General features: G+C 48.4%; 8 protein-coding genes across 8 annotated transcripts; 4 read left to right on the forward strand and 4 right to left on the reverse strand.

Annotated features, from left to right (window-relative positions):
* Positions 1-1,229: 1,229 nt before the first annotated feature.
* Positions 1,230-3,997, forward strand: facB (C6 transcription factor FacB/Cat8; the record flags this gene model as incomplete). The annotated part of the gene is made up of 4 exons (XM_057170338.1): positions 1,230-1,716; positions 1,776-2,089; positions 2,153-2,785; positions 2,840-3,997. The coding sequence occupies 4 exons, from the start codon at positions 1,230-1,232 to the stop codon at positions 3,995-3,997; spliced, it is 2,592 nt and encodes an 863-aa protein (XP_057016070.1).
* Positions 3,998-4,953: 956 nt separating this feature from the next.
* N7466_010950 (sugar porter family MFS transporter) lies at positions 4,954-6,738 on the forward strand (the record flags this gene model as incomplete). The annotated part of the gene is made up of 2 exons (XM_057170339.1): positions 4,954-5,265; positions 5,320-6,738. The coding sequence occupies 2 exons, from the start codon at positions 4,954-4,956 to the stop codon at positions 6,736-6,738; spliced, it is 1,731 nt and encodes a 576-aa protein (XP_057016071.1).
* Positions 6,739-6,925: 187 nt separating this feature from the next.
* N7466_010951 (putative phenol 2-monooxygenase) lies at positions 6,926-9,168 on the reverse strand (the record flags this gene model as incomplete). Its single annotated transcript, XM_057170340.1, has 5 exons — positions 6,926-8,145; positions 8,226-8,260; positions 8,320-8,756; positions 8,848-9,061; positions 9,128-9,168. The coding sequence occupies 5 exons, from the start codon at positions 9,166-9,168 to the stop codon at positions 6,926-6,928; spliced, it is 1,947 nt and encodes a 648-aa protein (XP_057016072.1).
* Positions 9,169-10,436: 1,268 nt separating this feature from the next.
* On the reverse strand, positions 10,437-11,375 carry N7466_010952 (SDR family oxidoreductase; the record flags this gene model as incomplete). The annotated part of the gene is made up of 1 exon (XM_057170341.1): positions 10,437-11,375. The coding sequence occupies one exon, from the start codon at positions 11,373-11,375 to the stop codon at positions 10,437-10,439; it is 939 nt and encodes a 312-aa protein (XP_057016073.1).
* A 2,133-nt stretch (positions 11,376-13,508) lies between these two features.
* N7466_010953 (purine-cytosine permease family protein) lies at positions 13,509-15,239 on the forward strand (the record flags this gene model as incomplete). The annotated part of the gene is made up of 4 exons (XM_057170342.1): positions 13,509-13,922; positions 13,975-14,198; positions 14,259-15,021; positions 15,105-15,239. The coding sequence occupies 4 exons, from the start codon at positions 13,509-13,511 to the stop codon at positions 15,237-15,239; spliced, it is 1,536 nt and encodes a 511-aa protein (XP_057016074.1).
* Positions 15,240-15,844: 605 nt separating this feature from the next.
* N7466_010954 (uncharacterized protein) lies at positions 15,845-17,407 on the forward strand (the record flags this gene model as incomplete). The annotated part of the gene is made up of 3 exons (XM_057170343.1): positions 15,845-16,147; positions 16,344-16,930; positions 17,008-17,407. 3 exons carry the CDS (start codon positions 15,845-15,847, stop codon positions 17,405-17,407), a joined length of 1,290 nt encoding a protein of 429 aa, XP_057016075.1.
* Positions 17,408-17,859: 452 nt separating this feature from the next.
* Positions 17,860-19,652, reverse strand: N7466_010955 (beta-tubulin; the record flags this gene model as incomplete). The annotated part of the gene is made up of 7 exons (XM_057170344.1): positions 17,860-18,591; positions 18,662-19,117; positions 19,178-19,232; positions 19,290-19,331; positions 19,398-19,423; positions 19,506-19,529; positions 19,641-19,652. The coding sequence occupies 7 exons, from the start codon at positions 19,650-19,652 to the stop codon at positions 17,860-17,862; spliced, it is 1,347 nt and encodes a 448-aa protein (XP_057016076.1).
* Positions 19,653-20,025: 373 nt separating this feature from the next.
* N7466_010956 (U2 snRNP complex subunit CUS2) lies at positions 20,026-21,744 on the reverse strand (the record flags this gene model as incomplete). Its single annotated transcript, XM_057170345.1, has 5 exons — positions 20,026-20,424; positions 20,487-20,595; positions 20,651-21,048; positions 21,141-21,254; positions 21,361-21,744. The coding sequence occupies 5 exons, from the start codon at positions 21,742-21,744 to the stop codon at positions 20,026-20,028; spliced, it is 1,404 nt and encodes a 467-aa protein (XP_057016077.1).
* Between the last annotated feature and the right edge of the window lie 22 nt (positions 21,745-21,766).

A 21,766-nucleotide genomic window follows, 5' to 3' on the forward strand; every position in this document is an offset into this window, starting at 1 on the left:
CTGATTTGACCCAAGAACCAGATAATCTTGGCTGTCATGAACCTTTGCATAGGTAAACCTTCAAAATTCATGCATATTCTCTGTTTTTCCTCTTGTTGCAGTAAACAGCGATCTCGCCACTTGTTTCGGATGACTGAGCAATGGTTGGAAAACCTTCGCTAAGGTTTATAGGTTGATAGTGGCGAAGTTCGGAGACGGGATCGATAGTGCTGTACGGAGTACAGACGGTATAGTGCATTACTGCTCGAGACACGGAGGTCCGTCCACTAAGTCATCAGTTGCCCCCTTTTTTGGGAATTTGGGAATTTTGGGAATTTTGGTGGTTTTCTTGGAGAAGATATGGGGCCAAGAGCCGAAGTATTGTCATCCGTTACATGCGCGGGGTTGAATCGGTGACCCAAACAAATTCCTCAAAGGCAAAATGACTTCGGAAGAGGAACATCGGATACGGAAACCTGCATGTCACAGCTCCAAGGAGTCAAGGACCTTGGGTGATGATCAAGAGAATGGGATTTCACGGTAGGAATAAAGTTTCTAACGGATGGAATGCCTCGTTTCATTTGTCGAATGCGTAATCAAAAAGTCTTGGACTCTGTAACTCACTAGGTTAACTAGTGAGTTCCTTGTGCCCCATGTTCGTCAGCAATTTACCGGTACGGAAACTGTGGAGTCCGGGGGAGCCTCGGGAGGATCCCACGATCTCCAGCGTGACAGAAATAGAGAACTTTCATATTGAAGAACAGGAGTACAGCAGGTTTGCAAGAGGGTATGAAAATGTCGAAATATAAAAGAAAAAAAAAAGATATTGAGAGGATCCTTGGACATAAGTGGAGACGTTACAAAGAGCAAAAGGAGGGAAATGATTAACCTTTGCAGCCGATACATGAGATTACAATGCAATTACATGCGATTACATGAGATACATGACGGTACCTGCAACTAATGAATTCTGATTGGTCAAACAAGCCAAAAAGGAAGCAAAATTCCCCACACTGACTCAGCATCCAGGCATCGGGTTTCGGTTCCCCTCCCCCAAATCCCCCATATTCTTTAACGTTTCACATTCCTCAAATTTGTACAAAAACCTCTACCTCCCTGTAACAACGAAACGACAAACCACCTCAAATCAAACCACCTCAACTCACTCACCTACTCATCATCATATCGAAACCCCCTCAACGACTTCAGTGACCGAGGCGGCCGGTGCGCCTGCCACGTCGATACGAAAAATGCCCGGAATTTTACCCATGAAAGTGATCAAGGTCGGCGGCACAGGCGTACAAAGTCGAATCGCCCAAGCCTGTGACCGTTGTCGAAGCAAAAAAATCCGCTGCGATGGTATTCGACCATGCTGTACACAATGCGCCCATGTCGGATTCGAATGTAAAACGAGCGATAAACTGAGCCGTCGGGCCTTCCCTCGAGGATATACTGAGTCTTTGGAAGAGCGAGTGCGCGCTCTGGAAACCGAAGTGAAAGAGTTGAAGGGCTTGCTAGACGAGAAAGACGAGAAGATTGACGTTTTGTCGCGGATACACTCTTTTTCGCCATCGCAACGCGCGGCCCCCATTCGATCCCCCTCCACATCCACGACAATTCAATCTACCCCGGATGAATACGAGGGCGTCATTGAGGTCGAAAAAGTGGCTCGCCAATCTCCGATGCAATCTTCCGATAATCCCTTTACCGCCCTATGCAGCACTCAAGGCTTTGCCGGTATGGTCTATCCTGTTATTTCAGGACGAATATATCCAGCTAATTCAAAAATATCATAGGGGTACTGACGGATGCCTTGTTGAGCCAAGGAAAATCGACAGCGAAACTTGCAACGAATGCGCTGACAAAATTGTCTCCCCCCGTGTCTCGTGGCATGCTCAACCAGCCTATCAGGACTCCACCTCGTCTGGTATCCGACCAACTTATTAATATATTTTTCCAAGAATGGGCGCCTTTGTACCCGGCAGTGCATCGTCCAACCATTTTGAAGGCTTATGAGCAGTATCTGAATGGCTCGGACTCATTGAGAAACGACGTTCATATGATGGCTCAGTTGAATTTGATATTCGGAATTGCGGCTCTTTCGTCGAGTGTGAGTGAGACCTTGACTTAAAATACCTGTGCACAATTGAAACATCTACTAACTGCCCTAAAGTCAAGAACTAACCAAGACCCTGCCTTTTTTGAGGAGAATTGGTCAACTCCCGTGGATTCATTTTCCGGCGAAACATCAATGAAGAGTTTACAGTGTCTCGTTCTCGCCCAGGTTTACTGCATGACTAAGACCGACTACCGCAGCCTATTGCGCTATCGTGCTCTGGCTGTGGATGTTTGTCATCAGCTTGGACTTCATCAAAATGTCGAGGCATCGAACCCGCTGGAAGCGGAAACCCACAAGAAAGTTTTCTGGTGTCAATATGTGCTTGACCGCTTCACGTCTGCTCTGACGGGGATGCCAGTTCTTCTGCGCGAGTCTGATATTGAGACTGAATATCCTATCGATGTCGATGACGAGTACGTTACCGAGACCGGCTTTTTGCCAACTCTCCCTGGCGAGTCCACCCGTCTTTCTAGTGCCCTTGCGCTTTTCGGGGTCTCCCGAATTTTGAACAAGGCTTTGGAGGACCTGTACCCTTCTAAAGCTGGTTATAAAATTTATGTGTCAAAGATGCGTGTTGTGACAGAGCAGTTGGATGGATGGCTCCAAACGCTACCTCCTCACCTTCGCCTTGAGTTCTCTCAAGACAAGCCCAGCACCAATGTGACAAGCAGTCGCTCGCCCCTTTTGGTTCGTTTCCCCACGTAGCTGGTCGGATCAAACATTATGCTAATTTTATCCCAGTCTCTTGTGTACTTCTTCATCCGCTCCCTGATTCATCGCCCTGCCGTGTGTTTCGCCGACGAAAATCTGCGTTCTCGATCAGTTCTAGCATTGGCCGATTCCTCGAAGCATACCATTCAAATTTTGCAACTACTTGATGAACGGCGGCTGTGTCTCTCGTTTAGTTTCAACCGCAAAGAATTGTTGTTTTTCTCTGGCCTTGGAATTCTGTGGCAGACCATGGGCCTAAAGCGCGATAGCAAGCTGGCAAAAGAGAGTCAGAAACTCCTCGCCACGGCGGCCCAGCAATTGGAAGCAGAGTCGACTGCAGCGGCTGCTGAATTTGGTCAGCTCATTAATACTTTGATGCCATTCGACAAGCAAGCACATGCGATGGCAGCTCCTGATAAACCATCCAGATCTCCGAAGAAGCATCTTCAATCACTCAAATCTCGTATTTCATCCGGCATGGGTCGAAACCAAGCTAAGCAGGCCTCACCTTCACGACGGAATACAGTCTCGGGCGCCACTGTCCCGGACGTTGCTCAATCTCTTCGATCTCCTAGTTGGAACAGCCTACCCCCTCCACAACAGGATCATATGTCGAACCCACAACATTTTCAAAATGTTAGACATTCTTTGGATCTTTCCTCGGATGCTCACATGATGTCATCTACGGGGTACGATTACAGTCGAGACTTCTCCAGCTCAACCCCATCCGATGCCACGAATGGCGCCATCACAATGGCAGATTGGGAGTATGTTCTTAGTGATATGGATCGGGGATATTCAAACATCTTCACTGGAATATATGGTGGCAAGGAATGCGGAGAAGACCCCGGACCTTTTGCATCTATCACGGCTGAGTATAACCGGAAGCCCAATGATGGCACGCTCGCCATTCCTTCCCCGACCGATATGGTCAAATTATCACCCGAGTCGTGGTCCGCCAGCAGTGGGGACTTTGCGCCCCACCAGGAGCATACCGCACAGAGCGTATTGAGTTACTCGGGGGAAAGTATGAGCAGTGAGGACAATCTGCAGTCACTCGGCGATATTTCGGGCCGCCCGGAGGATATGGGTCTTTTTGATCCATTTCAGTCACTTTCAATGCCGCCTAAAGAAGACATTGATGAGCTGGCTCTAGTCAACGGTTGGGACCGTCGGCTAGTTGTTTGATATTTTTTTTTTATATATATTTTCTTGATGCTGGGTGTTTGTGATCATGATACCTCGGAGGGCGTTCTTATTGTGCAGTTTTCCTTCGTTCTCGGCGTTTTGAACATTGTGGTTTGGATATTTGGTCATTTTACTTTGGATATACGGCCTTTTTACTTGGTATATGTTATGACTCCATATGAATTCAAGCACACTGTGTATACTTATGCGAACGCTGCGTTCATTCGAATACATAGTTCATATCACCTGAGATCCTTGACATCTAGAAATGAGCAATCATTTAGGCTCATTTACACTACCTTCCATGCTTCCACGTTTCCTTCACCGGAAGCCGGCCTCGGGATTCGCGGGGATCATGGATAAATCAACCGGACGACGAGTCAATGAGCCGTTGCCAAGCTCCAGCCGAGCTGTACTCACTGGCGTGAGTAAAAGTCTCAAGCTTTTTGCACGGCTTCCACGGTGCCACCTATCTCATCACTTCCTTAAATTCAACGTGCTTCCTTTGTGTTTTTGACTACAATTTGCCACCAGGAACTCGGTCACAAGGTCTTTAGTCGACGAAACTGGCTTGCCACCAGAATTTCTGGTGCATTTGCGGTCTAGGTTCTCGCAAAGCTGGATCCCACTTCCCCGGAACCTGTCGGATACACCAATGATAATGTTCCAAGCGGTCCCCACTTCCCCAGACTCTCACGTTTTTTGACGGATATCTCCGCCGACCTGGAGAGGGGAGTTCGTATGGCTGAATGAACGTGTCATCGTTTTCCTGCTTTGTCGATTTATCCGTTTTCCAAGAGTTACCAAAACTATGCAGGCAAGTTTTGAGTCTTGGCCTAGTCATAGGTACTAGAAGTATAAGAATGCCATGTCAGGTTCCGAAGGATTGGGATTGGTACGCAAAGACGGACTTGAAAATAGCCTCTCTCTAATGCGCAATATTCTGTTTCGCAATCATGTTCGAGAAAATGTTCCACAAACGGCCGCAGAGCATCAGTACGAATGGCGAGGCTCCTAGGGAGTCGGTATCTACCGTTGAACGTGAGAAAAATGCTGGTGATCTGGTCGATACTCCCATCCCTCTCTTTACAATTCGATCTTTTATCATGGGCATTTTCGTGTCTATGGGAGGCTTCCTGTTTGGTTACGATACCGGTCAAATCTCAGGCTTCCTTGAAATGCCGAATTTCCTAATGCGTTATGGCGAACCTACGGGAGATGGATCCTATCATTTCACCAATGTCCGCTCTGGTCTTATTGTTGCTCTGGTAAGTCATATACCTGTAATACTTCATGGACCGATCTAACTTGTCCCTTTCCAGCTATCAATTGGTACCTTGATCGGAGCTCTGGTTGCAGCACCGATCGCTGATCGAGTGGGACGGAAATGGTCTATCAGTGCATGGTGTATCATGCTCATGGTCGGAGTCACTGTCCAGATTTCATCTCCCTCTGGCAAATGGTATCAATTTGCCATGGGTCGTTGGGTAACCGGTCTAGGAGTCGGCGCACTCTCTCTACTTGTGCCCATGTATCAAGCCGAGTCGGGCCCGAGACACATCAGAGGATCGTTGATCAGTACCTACCAGCTGTTCATCACACTCGGAATCTTCGTCGCCAATTGTATAAATTTTGGTACAGAGAAGCGCAACGATACTGGATCGTGGCGTATTCCGTTGGGTATCACCTATCTTTGGGCTTTAGTTCTCGGTCTCGGAATGATGTTCTTCCCCGAGAGCCCTCGCTACGATTACCGGCACGGCAAAGTAGACCAGGCCATGAATAACCTGTCCAAGATTTACGGTGTTCCTCGAAACCATCGTGCCCTCCAATTCGAGTTCGCTGAAATCAAAGAAAAGTACGACGAAGAAGTTCGCAATGGTAAAGTCACTTGGGTCCAGCTCTTCAAAGCTCCAACAATGGGTTACCGTGTCGCGGTAGGCGTTGCCCTTCAGGCCCTTCAGCAGCTCACTGGCGCAAACTACTTCTTCTACTACGGCACGACGGTTTTCGCAGGAGCCGGAATTCAAAACAGCTACGTAACGCAGATGATTCTGGGTGGCGTAAACTTTGGCACCACATTCCTCGGTCTATACCTCATTGAGCACTACGGACGTCGTCGCTCCCTCATAGCAGGCGCACTATGGATGTTCGTCTGCTTCATGATCTTCGCCTCGGTGGGCCACTTCTCTCTAGACCGCCAACACCCTGAGCAAACCAAGTCTGCCGGTGTAGCAATGGTAGTCTTCGCCTGTCTCTTCATCCTCGGCTTCGCGAGTACATGGGGTCCGATGGTCTGGACAATTGTCGCAGAGTTATACCCATCACAATATCGGGCTCGTGGAATGTCTCTCGCCACAGCATCGAACTGGCTTTGGAATTTCCTGCTGGCCTTTTTCACGCCGTTTATTACCAGTGCAATTGACTTCCGGTATGGATATGTTTTCGCCGGATGTCTTTTCCTTGCGGCAGGGCTGGTCTACTTCGCTGTTATTGAGGGCCAGGGCCGTACTCTTGAGGAGATTGACACTATGTATCTCATGAAGGTTAAGCCGTGGAATAGCTCTAAGTTTGTTTTCCCGGCCGACCCGGCCATTATTCGGGGGTCATTTGATAAGGGCGCAGAAGGGGTTGGCGCTACGTCGCATATCCCGGATGCTACTACTGAGTTACAGGAGGATGGGCATGCGGTGCCGCAGACGCAGCCGGGTCCATCGACAGAGGCACGACAGGAATTGTAGTTGTTCCAACTATGGGTCATTACTTTAAGTATACGATGTATTTATGCTCTCTTTTGCTTTCGAGTTACTGCTTTTGAGGGAGTTTTCTACGCTGGTTTATTGATACAACAAAATATAACTAAATGTCTAATAAAGAAAAAATCGTTGAAATTCACATTTTAATTTTATTCCCACCCAAGGGGCTCGCTTACAACCTTGATACCGATTTCTGGATCAAAATCCCATCCAAATACCGAGTCATACTGTCAACATCCTCCAGTTCACCAACCCATCCAATATACTGATCCGGCCGCAGAATGAACATCGCGCCACGAACTCGATCAACACCCCACCTTTCGTATCCCTTTCCATCACAGTCTTTATCCCAGATACAGGGATCATCACACCAGATCTTCTCATAGCCCCAGCCCATAATAGGGTCAAATGGACGCAAACTCTCCGGAAAATCAAAGAACTCCACTTCCGTCCATGGAGCACTATGAATAGTCAAGGTATCAACAAGGCTATCAAATCGCCCCGGGATAGACACATAACGCGTCAAAACAGAGGGTCTCGACTCATCAAAACCAGCCAGATACTGCCCAAGATCATCAACCCGCGCCTTCTGCTCCTTCACACGCATATCGCCCGCCAAAACAACCAGTCTGAACGGCCCATTACTCTCCATAATCCTCATGGACCATCTAATCGTCGCATCAGCCGGCTGACGCAGTTTCGCAGATGGAACACGCTCCCCAGGAACCAGATTGGCCGCAAAAGCCGGTCCCTCATGCTCGTTCCCATCCTTGCAAACCAACACACTATCACCATAAAACGTCTTCACGCCATCTGCGAAATCCTGGAACTCCACTGCAATCTTCATCATATTCTGCGTCTTATCCGGCACCCCGTTCCCAGGCGGCTTAGCCTCGTCAGTAAACTGCGTCGACCACGCCTTATCGAATTCCAGCAATCGCTCCGCAATCTGATGTCTTTCTTCGTTGTACGTGCTCAGGATTTCGGGGTCAGCTACCCCGGCTACGACCAAAGCCACTTTCCACCCGATGTTGAACCCGTCTTGCATGCTAACGTTCATCCCCAGGCCTACCTTGGGCGAGTGCGTGTGCACCGCGTCGCCGGCAAGAAAGGCATGATCACCCTTTGCGAATGTCGGCGCAATCCGCTGGCCAATCTGGTATGCATTCCACCAGTCCAGAATCTGGAAGTCAAAGGTGTATGGAGCAAGTATGGCCTGGATGCGCGCTTTGATTTGCTCGGGTGTGATCGTTGAGCGATCAAAGCGGCCGTTGGTGATCTCGTCGTTGGCGACGTGGACGGGGACGTAGAAACGGACGAGTTTTCTTTCGCGGGGAATGAGAAGCATAGTGCCTTTGGGGCTGGTTACCGAGCCCAGTCTACGGATATCGGCTGATTGCAGTCTCATTAGTGGACTTTCAGGCAAACGATGATTTTCTGCCTTTGTCGGATCTTTCTTTCTCGGTACTCACGAAAATTGCTTATAGGCACGACATCGATCACACCCCTTCATGGCCAATATTAGCGGTCTAGTCGGGATTTCTGGTATCAAGGAATTTGACAAACCAGATGTGCTCCGTACTCGCGCCTTCAAACGGAATATCCAGTTGCTTTCTCGTCCAGCTATGCGCTCCATCGCAACCGATAATATACTTCGCCTTGATATTTTCCTTCCTTGCACGTCTGCTCCTACGTTGCCTCGTCAAATCCTCCCACTCCTCGTCGCACAAGTTACCAGGGATAGTGATACTATCCTCAGGACCAGAATGTCGCAGGCCGACAGTAATCGGATACTCATTGTCGCTTTCCGGTGTTTCATCATACTCGAAAGTCTCCGCAAGCACACCACGCTCCACATGAATATCCGAATGCTCTCTAATACTATCCAGCACAAAGCGCTCGAGGCGAGCTTGGGTCAAAAGCATATGGTGATATGGCGATTCGAAGACCTGGCCTGCGGTAATGGGACCTTGACGGATCAATTTGCCTTCGGGCCCAGGTACCTATGAGCATAAACATCGACCGACTTCGTCAGTTTGGGTCTTTTGACATATTACCAAGTAGTTCAGTTGGGAGTTTTATATATCGACTAACCCAGAATCCAGGCTCCACAGCCAGATGGCCCTCGTTTTCTACTTTGCTGTAGATGCCCATACTGTCAAAGAGTTCCAAGGTCCGCATACGGATTCCATCGGCGTGTCCGGTAAACACCTTTGTGGGGCGTTTATCGACGATACGGGTTCGGATCCCGTAGCGTGCCATCCAGTAGGCGACCATCAGACCAGATGGTCCGGCGCCGAGAATGATTCTGAATATTCATCATCAGGTGTGTTCCGTTCCAGTGAAGATGCGGGAAGGAAAGTTCAAGTCTCACACATCGGTTTCTGACTCGGAAACGAATTTGTTCGCCGACATTATGAAGATGTAGCTAATTGTTGGTAAAGTACGGGCTCAGCAGCACTTGAGAGGAGCAAAGGTCGAAATATTCAGCCGTGTCGTGAAATCTGCCCAATCCGACTTAGCTTAGGAAGTTACAAAGAAAATGAGAAATAGAAAGGGCTATGTATAAAGAGGAACGAAAAGAATTGACTTAGTCAACTATTAGTTGTGCTACCTAGATTCGGTCTTCTTTAAAAATGTTTGAGCATTATATCAGTAGTAGTGACTCCTCGGGTGAATTTGCCACGGCCCCGGGGGCCATATCCACAGTTATTGAAAGCGTCCCGGGTTAACCCATACAATCTATGAATCCATGCTAAGTCAACTCATGTCTCCGCGCTGACGCATAGCTGACGCATGCGCTGACTAGAGCGAGTTAGCCTCGAGGAACATTGAGCATCCATTTCGGAATTCTTTCATGTCTTTCTAAACTTGGAAGTTGAGTATAGAGATTTTTCAAGGTTCTAATCTTTTTTTGACCTTGATCTACATAAATTTTAAAGAATTTTACTTTTACTTTCGGCTTCATAAAAGATTCAGCCGCTTGAGCCAGGTAGCTTTGACCTTCACTTCAATGTTGAGTGTTGGATTGGAAAAGTGGAGAATGTCCACCAGAACAAGTAGCGGGGTATAGTCACTAGCCGGTTTAGAAGGACATGTGTATACAGTATGTGGCATTTCCCCGCTCTTGGGATTATTTAAAGCAATTCAGACTAGTCTTTCTGATGTGGCCAAGTCCGTGAAATCAACCGCTGGTCTTCTAGGTACATGTGTTGATGCTACTAGTATATTGGCTTTTGTCCACAGCGCCTATAGTATGTACGACATTAAGTATGTGAAGCCACCTGGCATTACGACCACGCTGAGTCAAGGATAAGTGACACCGGAAATTTAAAAATCAGCTAAGAATAAAAAGAATTCCAGAGAATTCAAAAAGTTTGAAAGATCATCCACTTTCCAAGTATAAAAAAGTGCGCAAAAACATGGCATTCGGGCTTTCCAGCACATGGTTTTCTATGTCAAAGTAGAATATCTAAACCCGGAGCAGACTTATTCCATCAAGACACCAACATTGAAGGCATAAGCAATGTTGTACACCTCCATGCATTTGCCCAGGTACCACCAACACGCCTTTGTAACGCCAAAAGCCAAAAGTCCCGGATGCTGGTACATGGTACAATCTACGAGAGTGATCTTTCAAATAGCAAGCAATCTTGTATGACAATGTTATGCACGTAGACATTTCACCATTTAGAAGCAGTATCCTTGACCCACACTTCATAATCCTCGGGAATTTTCCCCAAAAGCTCAACCTGCAATTGGTATTCCTCTTCGGTCATGCAAAATGCATCCTTTGCGAAAGACTCCACCATCAATCTCATATCCCTCCCCCAGATCGCGTTCTCCCGAGCCCCCAGCTCATGCTCATATCGCTCGAAGCCGTCTTGGTTGGCAGGATAAATATCAACTTCCTTTTCCAGCGCGTCCGACCAGATCCTTGCAATCTCAGAACCCTTGTAAGCTTTCTGCGACCCAACAGGCACATGTTTCCCCACCCATCTCCCACTTCCATCAACAAAAACATTCTTAACCGCAAGCGCAATGTCCGACGGCGACACACGACTAACGCCATTTTCGCCCAGCGGCTCATCATACATACCGCTCTCAATCAAAGACTTCTTTGCTCTCAAGTCATTGATGAAGAAAAGACTCGGACGAATCACAGTCCATGTGAAAGGAAAGTCACCATATACCAGCTTTTGCTCCGTCAGAATCTTCACGAGGACATGTCCTGCCGAACAATTCCGCAGAATCCACTGCGCACCTTCGGGAGATGCAAAATCTGCGCAGGCGGAGAGGTAAATGAGATGCTTGACTGATTTTGCTCGAGAAAGACAATCAAAACAGTTCATTGTTGTGAAGAGCTCGTCTTCACCGGTCAAACATAGAAAAACTGTGTCGACCTCGTGTTGCGTGAGGAGTCCCTGGAACCATGTCGGATCTCGGACGGAACCCTCCTCCACGATGAAAGTGGCCGCGTTGGAATTTGGAAGAGATGCTTTCAAGCGGCTAGCATTTGAAGTTGGGAGAATAACTCGTGTTTCTTCCAGTCGGTCAAGGAGAGGAAGGAGCTCTTGTCCAATGTGCCCGGAGGCTGCAGTAATCAAAATGGTGCGCGTCATTTTTATAGGATAGAATGGTATTTGAGCGGAATAATGGAAACAATTTTCACAGATGCCCAGACGACCTCTTAAACTTATATTCAAATGTTGAGATAAAAATTACAGTCATAAACGAATACATACTACGCATGACTAGTGTAATCATGACACCTGTAAGCAGGTAAATATCGGTGTTAAGCACGATTGCTTCCGTCAACCCCGCGGTGGAACATCGTTGGGAGCGGAGAGTCGGAACGGAGAGTCGGGGGACGGAGTTCATACATAAAGCGATCTCCGATCCGGTGCCTCTGGAGTTAAAGGCCACTAAAATAATAATTGGAGGGGGCCAAAAGAGTGCAGTTCGAGCTGAAAAACAGTGTTTTAATTCAACATTGAACGTTTCTGGAGAAATGCAGCTTCTAACTCGGAAATATGGTAAAAGAGACATTTCGGGACGTACGTAGTATGAGCTTGCCCCTTTGGACGCATTTCTCTCTTAACTATTGCTCGTCGCTGAGGTTGACAGAACCTTGGAAAGTATATCATGATTGACAGTCGATCACCCGGTAGATCAAGTCGGCATCTCGAGAATCCTGCTTCTTGAACAGCCGCGTGTCGTGGGGCATGCAGGAGACCTTTTTTGGGAGCTAAGGAGCATATGTAACAGATAACATGTACTTCATAAATTTTGCTCCGTTTTCTTTGCCAGCATAAATTCGGTCTTCTAAGCTAGTCACGGTTATCTGAAAATTACTAACATTGAATTATCTATTGGGTACTAGTAGTTGTGATGCAGATATGAGTACTAGTTTGCAAAATCCAGGGTCACATGGATTACCTTTATCTTGTAGAAAGACAATAGAATTCATTGCATAATTTTATTATTCGAGAACTAGGGGCTCACCGAATCTTTGTCAATAATCCAATTTGAAATGATCTGAAGTTGTATGACTCCTAAGTAAGTTCAGGGCTTGTATGGAAGGGAAAAACCGCACCCCAAATCATTATCAAGCATATAGTGAATCACGAGGTCAAGCTTGAAACTCAGTCAACATGAAATTGTTTAATTTTTTTCTCTCATACATTTCCTCAACAAGCTCCATAACTTCCCCAGCGTGAGCGAATCATCACGGAGATAATCCGCCCCAAAAGCAAAAAAATCCTCCGCATTTCTCGCAAAAAGCCGTTGACTAAAAAAACAAAAGTCATCACATCAAGCTGATCAATATCCCCACAAGCTCCATCTGAGTTAACATAAGATCTCCCTTGCATTGGGCAACATTCCAATGAGAGCATTTTCGGAGCTTGGGAGGATCCAAGTATGTGACTTACCACATAGGGCAGCGGGGCGGGATGATCTTCGGGGAGAAAGGGTGCGCCTACACAACGACTGTCCGGCACTTTCTGTCATGCGAGCCTATCCCTGGCCTGATGAAGCCAGGAGACCAGTTGGACGTGAAAGAGAAAGCGTCAAGCCAAACTTGGAAGCAGTCTAGCGCGAAACTCGGTCTCAAAACTCGGTGGCATACCACAAAAGGGTCGTGTCTGAAGTACGACCTTTCATACCAGTTATTCTAATCGTATGTACCATTTCCCCACGATGTTTGGGATCGTGTGTTCATATCCATTGCCACATGACTCCACTTTGGGGCCCACGGAAGGGTTTCCGGGACTCGTCTCGGTATGCTGCGAAAGCCATTGGTCCGGGGATGGGGTGGTCGTCCTGATCCTGGAGGGTGAGCTTTCGTCCTTGATTCTTAAGGAATGCCTTGTACGTTGTACCCAATGGGCGCGTTACACCATAACTTTCTTGATCTGTAAGATAGGGTGATGTCAGGGCCAGTTTCACAGCATAACAGGTAAAGTAATGTCCGTGCCCAAAGCTCTTTTTTCCCCTTATATCTACCATGCCGGTGATACCCCCTCCTAGTCTAGAATCACTATTTAATTTCTCCCTTGTTCTCTAATTGTGTCTAACCGTGTTACATATGGGCAGGGTGTTTGTTTCTATACCAGTCAGCAGGCGCTCGTGTGCCTCAGTCGACAATTTGTGGACACAGTTCACTCCACGATACCCTCCACCACCCCGTCATCGAGACATATCAAGATCAGGCCAAGTCAATTGATTCAACCCGGTCTCTTGCTGCTCAAATTATGAATTCAGCCGACGTCGAAAAAGTCCATGAATCACCTTCTTTGCATAGCTTGAGCCCATTCGAGCTAGAAAGTACACCTACCAAGTCCAGTCATGACGCCGTTCTTGGATCAAAACCCCAGTCAAGGCTGGAGCGATGGTTGATCCGCTTCAATGTGGAGACCCGTGGAATTGAAAGAGTTCCTGTCGAGGAGCGAGAGCCAACAACGGCATCCTCATCATTGCATATGTTTCTGATGTGGTTTAGCATGGCTTTGGCTACTAACAATATCATTGTCGGATCCCTGGGGACATTCTTGATGGGTCTCAGTTTCAAGGATGCAGCATTGTGTGCAGTCTTTGGAAATTTGACCGGAGTTTTTCTTGTTGGATATATGAGTACCTGGGGCCCGCAAAGTGGAAATCGCACCTTGGTATGCTTTGTCTCTTAAACTGTTCAAACTTGAATATTTCTGACGGATGCAGATCGTCAGTCGATATTTCATGGGCTACTATCCGAGCAAAGTCTGCTGTGCTTTGAACATTTTCACCAATCTTGGCTATAGCATGATAAACAGTGTTGTTGGTGGCCAAGTCATATCCATGGTATCTGGAGAACGTATTTCCGTGCTGGTGGGTATCGTGGTTGTTGCTTTCACTAGTTGGGTCATGGCCATGTTCGGGATGCGGATTTTCGAAATTTACGAACGGTAAGGCTGATAGCCAAGAAAATGGCACTCTGATATGAATCAAAACTAATAAGATTACAGATTTGCCTGGCTTCCTCAATTGATGGTCTTATGCGTCATGTTGGGCTCAGCCGGTCCTCATTTCGACTTCAACGTCCATACTCCAGTCCCACAGGGGCAATTAAATGCCAAGCGTATCACCTACTTTTCCCTGTGCCTCTCCATTGCCATCGCTTGGGCACCCCTTGCTGCCGACTACTACGTTTACTACCCGCCGAACGTCCAGCGTTGGAAAACCTTCACTGTTACCGTCCTCGGATGCGGGCAAGCTATGATAATTACACTTCTGATTGGCAACGGACTTGGAACTGTCCTCGCAAGTTCACCTTCTTACCTCGTGAAATATGGTAACACCCCTGGTGGCCTATTGATGACAGCGTATGATTCTCTCGGAGGGTTTGGGAAATTCTGCGCCGTGGTCAATGTCCTCGCCCTCGTTGCAAATAACACCCCGGGCGCCTATTCGATGGGAATGAACCTGCAGATGCTAGGAGCCTGGTTCCAAAAAGTCCCCCAGCCTATCTTCACGACTCTCGCTACTGTTATTTACACCGCTTGCGCCATGGGCGGACGCAACTCGCTGTATCAGATTTTCAAGAGCTTCTTGCCGCTAATCGGATATTGGGTAATTATCTGGATTGTGATCGTTATGGAAGAGGACTTTTTCTTCCGCAGGTCATCAGGTTACGACTGGTCAGCATGGAACAACCCGCGAAAACTCCCCCTGGGTATCGCGGCTGGAACTGCTTTTTTGGTCGGTTGGGGTGGTGCGATCGTCGGCATGGTATGCATCCAACTTCTTTCGGAGCAAGAACTTTGCATCCTTGTCCAACCAACTCTATTCAACTCACTAACGACTCCCTATAGGATCAAGCATATTACTCTGGCGTCCTTGCCCAAGTGACTGGGGGCTCGGATCTCGGTCTGTGGGTGGGGGCGGGCTTCACTGCTGTGGCATTCCCACCACTGAGAGTGTTGGAGAAATGGTACATCGGGCGCTAATCTTCCCGATCTGGACGATCGAACGACAAGATTTGGACTGGACTGTGCGCTTGATGAGGTATGTATCAGGGTGCATGTGCATTTGCAAGCTGGCAAGCTTGGGACCCCGGTCCGCGGCATGGATCTACACCGATCCGTTCCTCCCCGCTCCATACTGAATAGATGGATGCGTACATACTCACACGATACCGAATGTAATGAGGAGATTTTGAGGGATTTGTTGAAAATGGTGTATTTTATATTACTGATGTGAGATTTATGTGAGATTATGTCCAGGACTTAGTGTTTATTTCCAAATTAGAGAAGAAAAAAAGAAGAGCTTCAAGTAACCGACATATGATCCACTTTGTCAGCAAATCAGCAAATCAGAACCTCAATAAACAAATGCACTGGCAGCACTGCATATTTGTATACGACACCCCACTCTCCCCGCTAACCACCATCGGCACTTTTTAAGCCCCCAAAGCCCCAGGGCTCATTTAAAACTCGGCCGTGGCGCCCAATTATTTTGTGTGGCTGCATTGTACACCCAATATTCGTTTTCTACTTCTTTGAAGTCTCATGTCCACTTGGCCAAAATACATTCATCCCACCACGTTTCTATAATGGAAAACCTCACAACTTGGCCTGGGAGTCAACCACTCTCTGAAGCTGCCGGAGCTCTATTTACAACCCCGTTACAGCAATGGCTTCCGTTTGCCGCGGTCTCCCTGTTGATCGGGTGGCCCCTTTTGACCACTTCGCTGCGCTACAAACGGCTGCACCAGCTTGAGAAGAAATACAACTTTCCAACCCGTGAATCTATGGCCAAAATGACCGATGAACAAGCCTACGAAATCCAACTAGCTATCGGACAGCTCGAGTTCCCATTCATGTTTGTGAAGGCATTGCAGTTCGCTCTGTTCAGGGTATGAAGCCCCCAGATAGCCCCTCCCCCTTCGTTGCAATCTCCCTCTATGTACACTTTCAGGTGTACGACCCATATACAGGTCTATACATGAGATGTACTAGTAGAATCCACAACTTCCACATCCTATCAACAAAAAACCAAAAAGAAAAAGGGAAAATAAGAAAATACAAAAGAAAACGCTAACCACCCCTCAGACATACGGCATCCCTTCAATCTCGCACCTCCTAACCAAAACCTCCCAATTCTCCAACCCAGAAACATCCCTAAAACGCTACACAGACACAAGCGCCCTCGTCAACGAAATGGTCGCAAACAGCCCGACCTCCCTCCGCGCCTTCACATCCTTAGCCCGCACCCGCTTCCTGCACAGCGGATACCGCGCCTCAGGCAAGATCCTCGACACAGACATGCTCTACACACTCGCCCTGTTCGCACTCGAGCCCATCAAATTCATCAACCGCTTCGAGTGGCGCGAGCTCAGCCAATTGGAACAGTGTGCCATCGGCACGTTCTGGAAGAGCGTCGGTGATGCACTGGGAATTCCATTTGACGATTTGCCCTCCGGGAAAGCCGGGTTTCAGGATGGTCTGCAGTGGCTTGAGGAGATTAGTGCCTGGAGTAAGGTGTATGAGGCTAAGTACATGGTTCCTGATGTTAAGAATCGGGAGACAGCGGATCAGACTACGGATGTCATTGTTTATATGCTGCCGACGGCGTTGCATGGTGCTGGGCTGCAGTTTGTCTCGTTTATGATGGATGATCGGTTGAGGAAGGCTATGCTGTATGTTCTCGATTACTTCATCGTTCAATATCGGGTTTCGGATTTCCTGGGGGCCATTTACTGATGTTGGTGCATAGATATGACCCGCCCACTGCATTGATGTCAACCGTCTTCGCAAGCTTGCTTAGCGTGCGGAAACTTTTCTTGCGCTATTTCATGCTCCCACGACCATCTTTCATGAAGGTGTTGAATGTTTCGCCGCAGCCTGATGAAAAGAACCGCTTCTTCTTGAAGAACTGGGAAGCTGCGCCTTACTACGTCAAGCCGACTTTCTGGAATCGGTGGGGTCCTACCGCCTGGTTGACCTGGGCGCTGGGTCGCCCTGTTCCTGGAGATGAGGGAGACAAGTATTATCCTACAGGGTACCACATCAATGACATTGGACCTAAGTACTTTGAAGGGAAGGGGCAGAAGGCTATTGAGCAGACTATGGAGGAGTTGAAGGTGTTTAGAACGGGTAAGTGTCCATTCCACTAGATACTAGTATCGGGTGTACTGCCCAGGTAGCCCAGCTGCCCAGGTGTATAGTACATAGTATAGAAGTACATAGTACATAGTACATAGTACATAGCTTGGCTGAAAGATGCCTATCTACTACTAGTATGTAGTGCATAGTAGCTCTGGAAATACTAGGTGGAATACAAAAGTGGATTACTCGAACCAAACCCTTGGATCATAAGTTGACAATTAATAAGTCATTTCCTTAATTGTTTTTTTTTTCCACTATGTGCTATTCTGGCCTCGGGACGGACAAGCTAAAACCCAAGATCCACTGGCAGGAAAATAGAGACAGGATAAGGTGAAAATTAGGAGCGCTCAAACAAAATACTGGGTCGCAGGCCCCAATTTGAGCCAGCATCCGAAAAAGATAGAGAATGTAAGCTTATCAAGGGTATTACTGCGAGCAAATCTCAACATTGGGAAGATATTTAAACCTCCTCCTCGACAACACCCTCCTCGGCGTAGTACTCTTCCTCGCCCTCGGAGACGGAGGCATCCTGGTACTGCTGGTACTCGGAAACCAAGTCGTTCATGTTGCTCTCAGCCTCAGTGAACTCCATCTCGTCCATACCCTCACCAGTGTACCAGTGCAAGAAAGCCTTGCGACGGAACATGGCAGAGAACTGATCACCGATACGCTTGAAGAGCTCCTGGATGGAGGTAGAGTTACCGACGAAGGTGGAGGCCATCTTGAGGTTCTTGGGGGGAACGGAGCAGAGAGCGGTCTGGACGTTGTTGGGGATCCACTCAACGAAGTAGCTCTGGTTCTTGTTCTGGATGTTGCGCATCTGGTCCTCAACCTCCTTCATGGAGATCTTACCGCGGAAGAGAGCAGAGCAAGTGAGGTAACGACCGTTACGGAAGTCAGAGGCAGCCATCATGTTCTTGGGGTCGAACATCTGCTGGGTGAGCTCAGGGACGCTCAGGTTGCGGTACTGGTGGCTACCACGGCTGGTCAAGGGAGCGAATCCGACCATGAAGAAGTGGAGACGGGGGAAGGGAACCATGTTGACAGCCAGCTTGCGGAGATCGGAGTTGAGCTGACCGGGGAAACGGAGGGAAGTGGTGACACCGGACATGACGGCGGAGACCAGGTGGTTCAGGTCACCGTAGGAGGGGGAGGAGAGCTTGAGAGTACGCATGCAGATATCGTACAGAGCCTGTAAACAAACAAATAACAACTGTTAGTACGTTGCTTCAAGTCGGACCACGCAATTTCTCAACACATACCTCGTTATCGATACAGAAGGTCTCGTCGGAGTGCTCAACAAGCTGGTGAACGGAGAGAGTGGCGTTGTAAGGCTCAACAACGGTGTCGGACACCTTGGGGGAGGGAACGACGGAGAAAGTAGCCATCATACGGTCGGGGAACTCCTCACGGATCTTGGAGATGAGGAGCGTACCCATACCGGCACCGGTACCACCACCAAGGGAGTGGGTGATCTGGAAACCCTGGAGGCAGTCACAGCCCTCGGCCTCACGACGGACAACATCGATAACGCTGTCGACGAGCTCGGCACCCTCGGTGTAGTGACCCTTAGCCCAGTTGTTACCGGCACCGGACTGACCGAAAACAAAGTTGTCGGGGCGGAAGAGCTTGCCGAAGGGACCGGCACGGACAGCGTCCATGGTACCGGGCTCCAAATCGACGAGGACGGCACGGGGAACGTAACGGTTGCCGCTGGCCTATTCAAAATAAACATTAGAGAAAATTTGACGCGTATGTTCTGTTAGTTTTACACTCACCTCGTTGAAGTAGACGTTCATGCGCTCCAACTGGAGGTCGGATTCACCGGCGAAGCTAGAAAATATCAGACCGCCATTTCGACCTCCCAACCACATCCATATTCAAACTCACTTTCCATCGGCATCGAGACCGTGCTCGCCAGCAATGGTTTGCCTAGAGTTCAGTCAGTAAAACGGTTCAACCAGCTAGCAATTGATGATTGTTGTTTCCAACACGTACCAGAAAGCGGCACCAATTTGGTTACCCTAATCACCCAGCGGCTGTTCAGTATTCACATCCTCCCAATATATCATAGCCTCGAGATCATTTCGATTGAATCGCACTTACACATTGGCCGGTCTGGAGGTGGACCTATATGGGTGAAAAGTTGGAGGTTAGCACGGACTTTGAACAGGTGGGGGGGACGTGGTTCAGGGGGTCGGGAAGTCAACAAAGACGCGTTTTTGGGGAGAGCAGACGTACAATCTCACGCATGATGAAGTTTGGTGAAGATGGTTAAACTTCGAGAATTGAGGGTATGGAAAATGAAGTAGAGGAATGACCGAGGGTCAAGAAGATGGGAAAGGAGAAAGTAGGTGAGCGGTGTGTGTGCGTGGGGATCAACAACAACTTCTTTTGCTCTCAGGGGGGGGGGATCGCCCGATCAGGACTAGTGGGGATCACGGGACCAGTCAGCGGTCGAACCGCAAGGTGCGAACCACAATTGATCGTTTTTGGTCGTGGAGTCTAAACATTCGTTGGGCACGCCTCTCGAGTACTTTGTAAAAAAGTACCATTGATGCCTTCCAGACATATCATGTTTCACTGACTAGTATTATACAATATGGATTTCCCGATGTTTTTTTTTTTACTCCTTCGTCTCGGTCGGCTCGGTGGTCTCAGGCTTAGGGACCTCCTTCGCCTTCTCCTTCTCCAACCAGTTCCCGAACTCATCCAGGCGCTGTTCCTCTTCTTCGTTATCCGCATGAATACCGTGCTCAGCCATCTCCTCGAGGGCTGCACGTCGCTCATTGGTCTTTTTAAATTTCTCGCGTCCCTCAGACACATAAGCTTCAACGCGGGTGCCACCAAAGAATCGCCCGTCCATGACTTTAACACACTCCCGGGCGGATTCGGGATCGGCGAACCGGACACTGACAACACCCTCAGGCTCCTTGTCGTAGAGCACAACGTTGGTGACTTCGCCAACTTTGGCACACTCGTCACGAATATCTTCCTTGATATCCAGGATGGCAGCGACGTCCTCCTGTTCATTGGTTAGGTCAAACGGATCACAAGTAGAGAGCATAAAGTAATCAAATGACTTACCTGCAACTCCTCCAAAGTAAACATGTGCTTCAAAATTACGATTTTGTCCTGTTTGGACTTCGTTTCTGGAATAGCTGAGGGATCATCATCGTCCCAGTCCGCCAATTTACTGTTCCAATTAGCATATGGTCAACAGCCTCCTGAACACCGAACATGCCACTCACCTGTTAAGCCTTGCTGTCCGCGCAATGATCTTCTTTTTATCCCGCATATTTGTCTTTGGCGGTGCGTCCTGCTGAGCCTTGTACGAAAAGTCGGCAGCCTGGATCTTCATAGGCCCCTGTGGACCTGGCTGGCCCAGTCGGAATTCAGTCTCATCAAGCATCTGAATGGCCAGGTTAACCGATTCAGGGCGGAAATACACGACCAGTGCTTCGCCCTTGAAATTTCCATCGTCATCCATGTACATTTTAATTCGTGGGCGACCGCTGTCGATTTCCTCGGCAATGACACCGCATTTGGAGAAGACTTCTCTGATCTCTTCCAGTTGGACATCGAGAGGGATAGAGGATATGAATAACGCGGTGTTTACGCGCTGTTTCTTGGGCTTTTGAGTAGTTTCCTATAGTCCTCCGTCCGATATCGTTAATGTCTGTAAGGACGGTCGCCCGAACAGTCGACGGGATAGCTATGGCATTCGTTGCGACTACTCACGTCATCCTGCTGCTTGCGCTTCTTCCGGTCGCGAGGGTGAATCTCTTCGTCTTCCTCATCCATCCCTGCAACCTTGTATGCTTCTTGTTGCTGGCGGAGTAAATCTTCATCGACCTATAGAAGCTAAAGCCTTAGCATCGCGTTTGAGCTCGAAACTATTTGATCGATTTGCGCCAGCGACGACAGGGCGCGCATATGGTAGAAACGACACTAGACATACCGTCTGCACCCATCGCTTCAGGGCATTATCAAAAACAAACTCCTGTCCATCATCCGTCTCGAGTATGAACTTGTTATCAAGCTTCGAGAACGAAACCCGGTGGTCGCTGTCGAATTCGGAGGGATCGAGTGGGAACTGGTGCCCAGGTCCATGGTCGGGAACTGGAGAAGCCATTTGAAGGCCTGAAACTGTGCGCAATTGGCGATGGAAGATTATATCCGAAATGAAGTTTTGTTGAGAGAGGTTGACGTATTCGAATTTCAGTTGAAGACGCTGTCGGGGGTCTTGCGGGAGAGCTTGAGCTTTTTGCGATTTGCGGAGCTTGCAATCCAATGCCCGCATCACATGGGCCCAAAGGTGCCGTGGATCATCGCAAACCTTCATTGGTCCGTTCTACTTCTACTTT

Source organism: Penicillium verhagenii, assembly GCF_028828195.1.
Source record: "Penicillium verhagenii strain IBT 33310 chromosome Unknown utg000012l_segment0_segment0, whole genome shotgun sequence".
Lineage (NCBI taxonomy): Eukaryota > Fungi > Ascomycota > Eurotiomycetes > Eurotiales > Aspergillaceae > Penicillium > Penicillium verhagenii.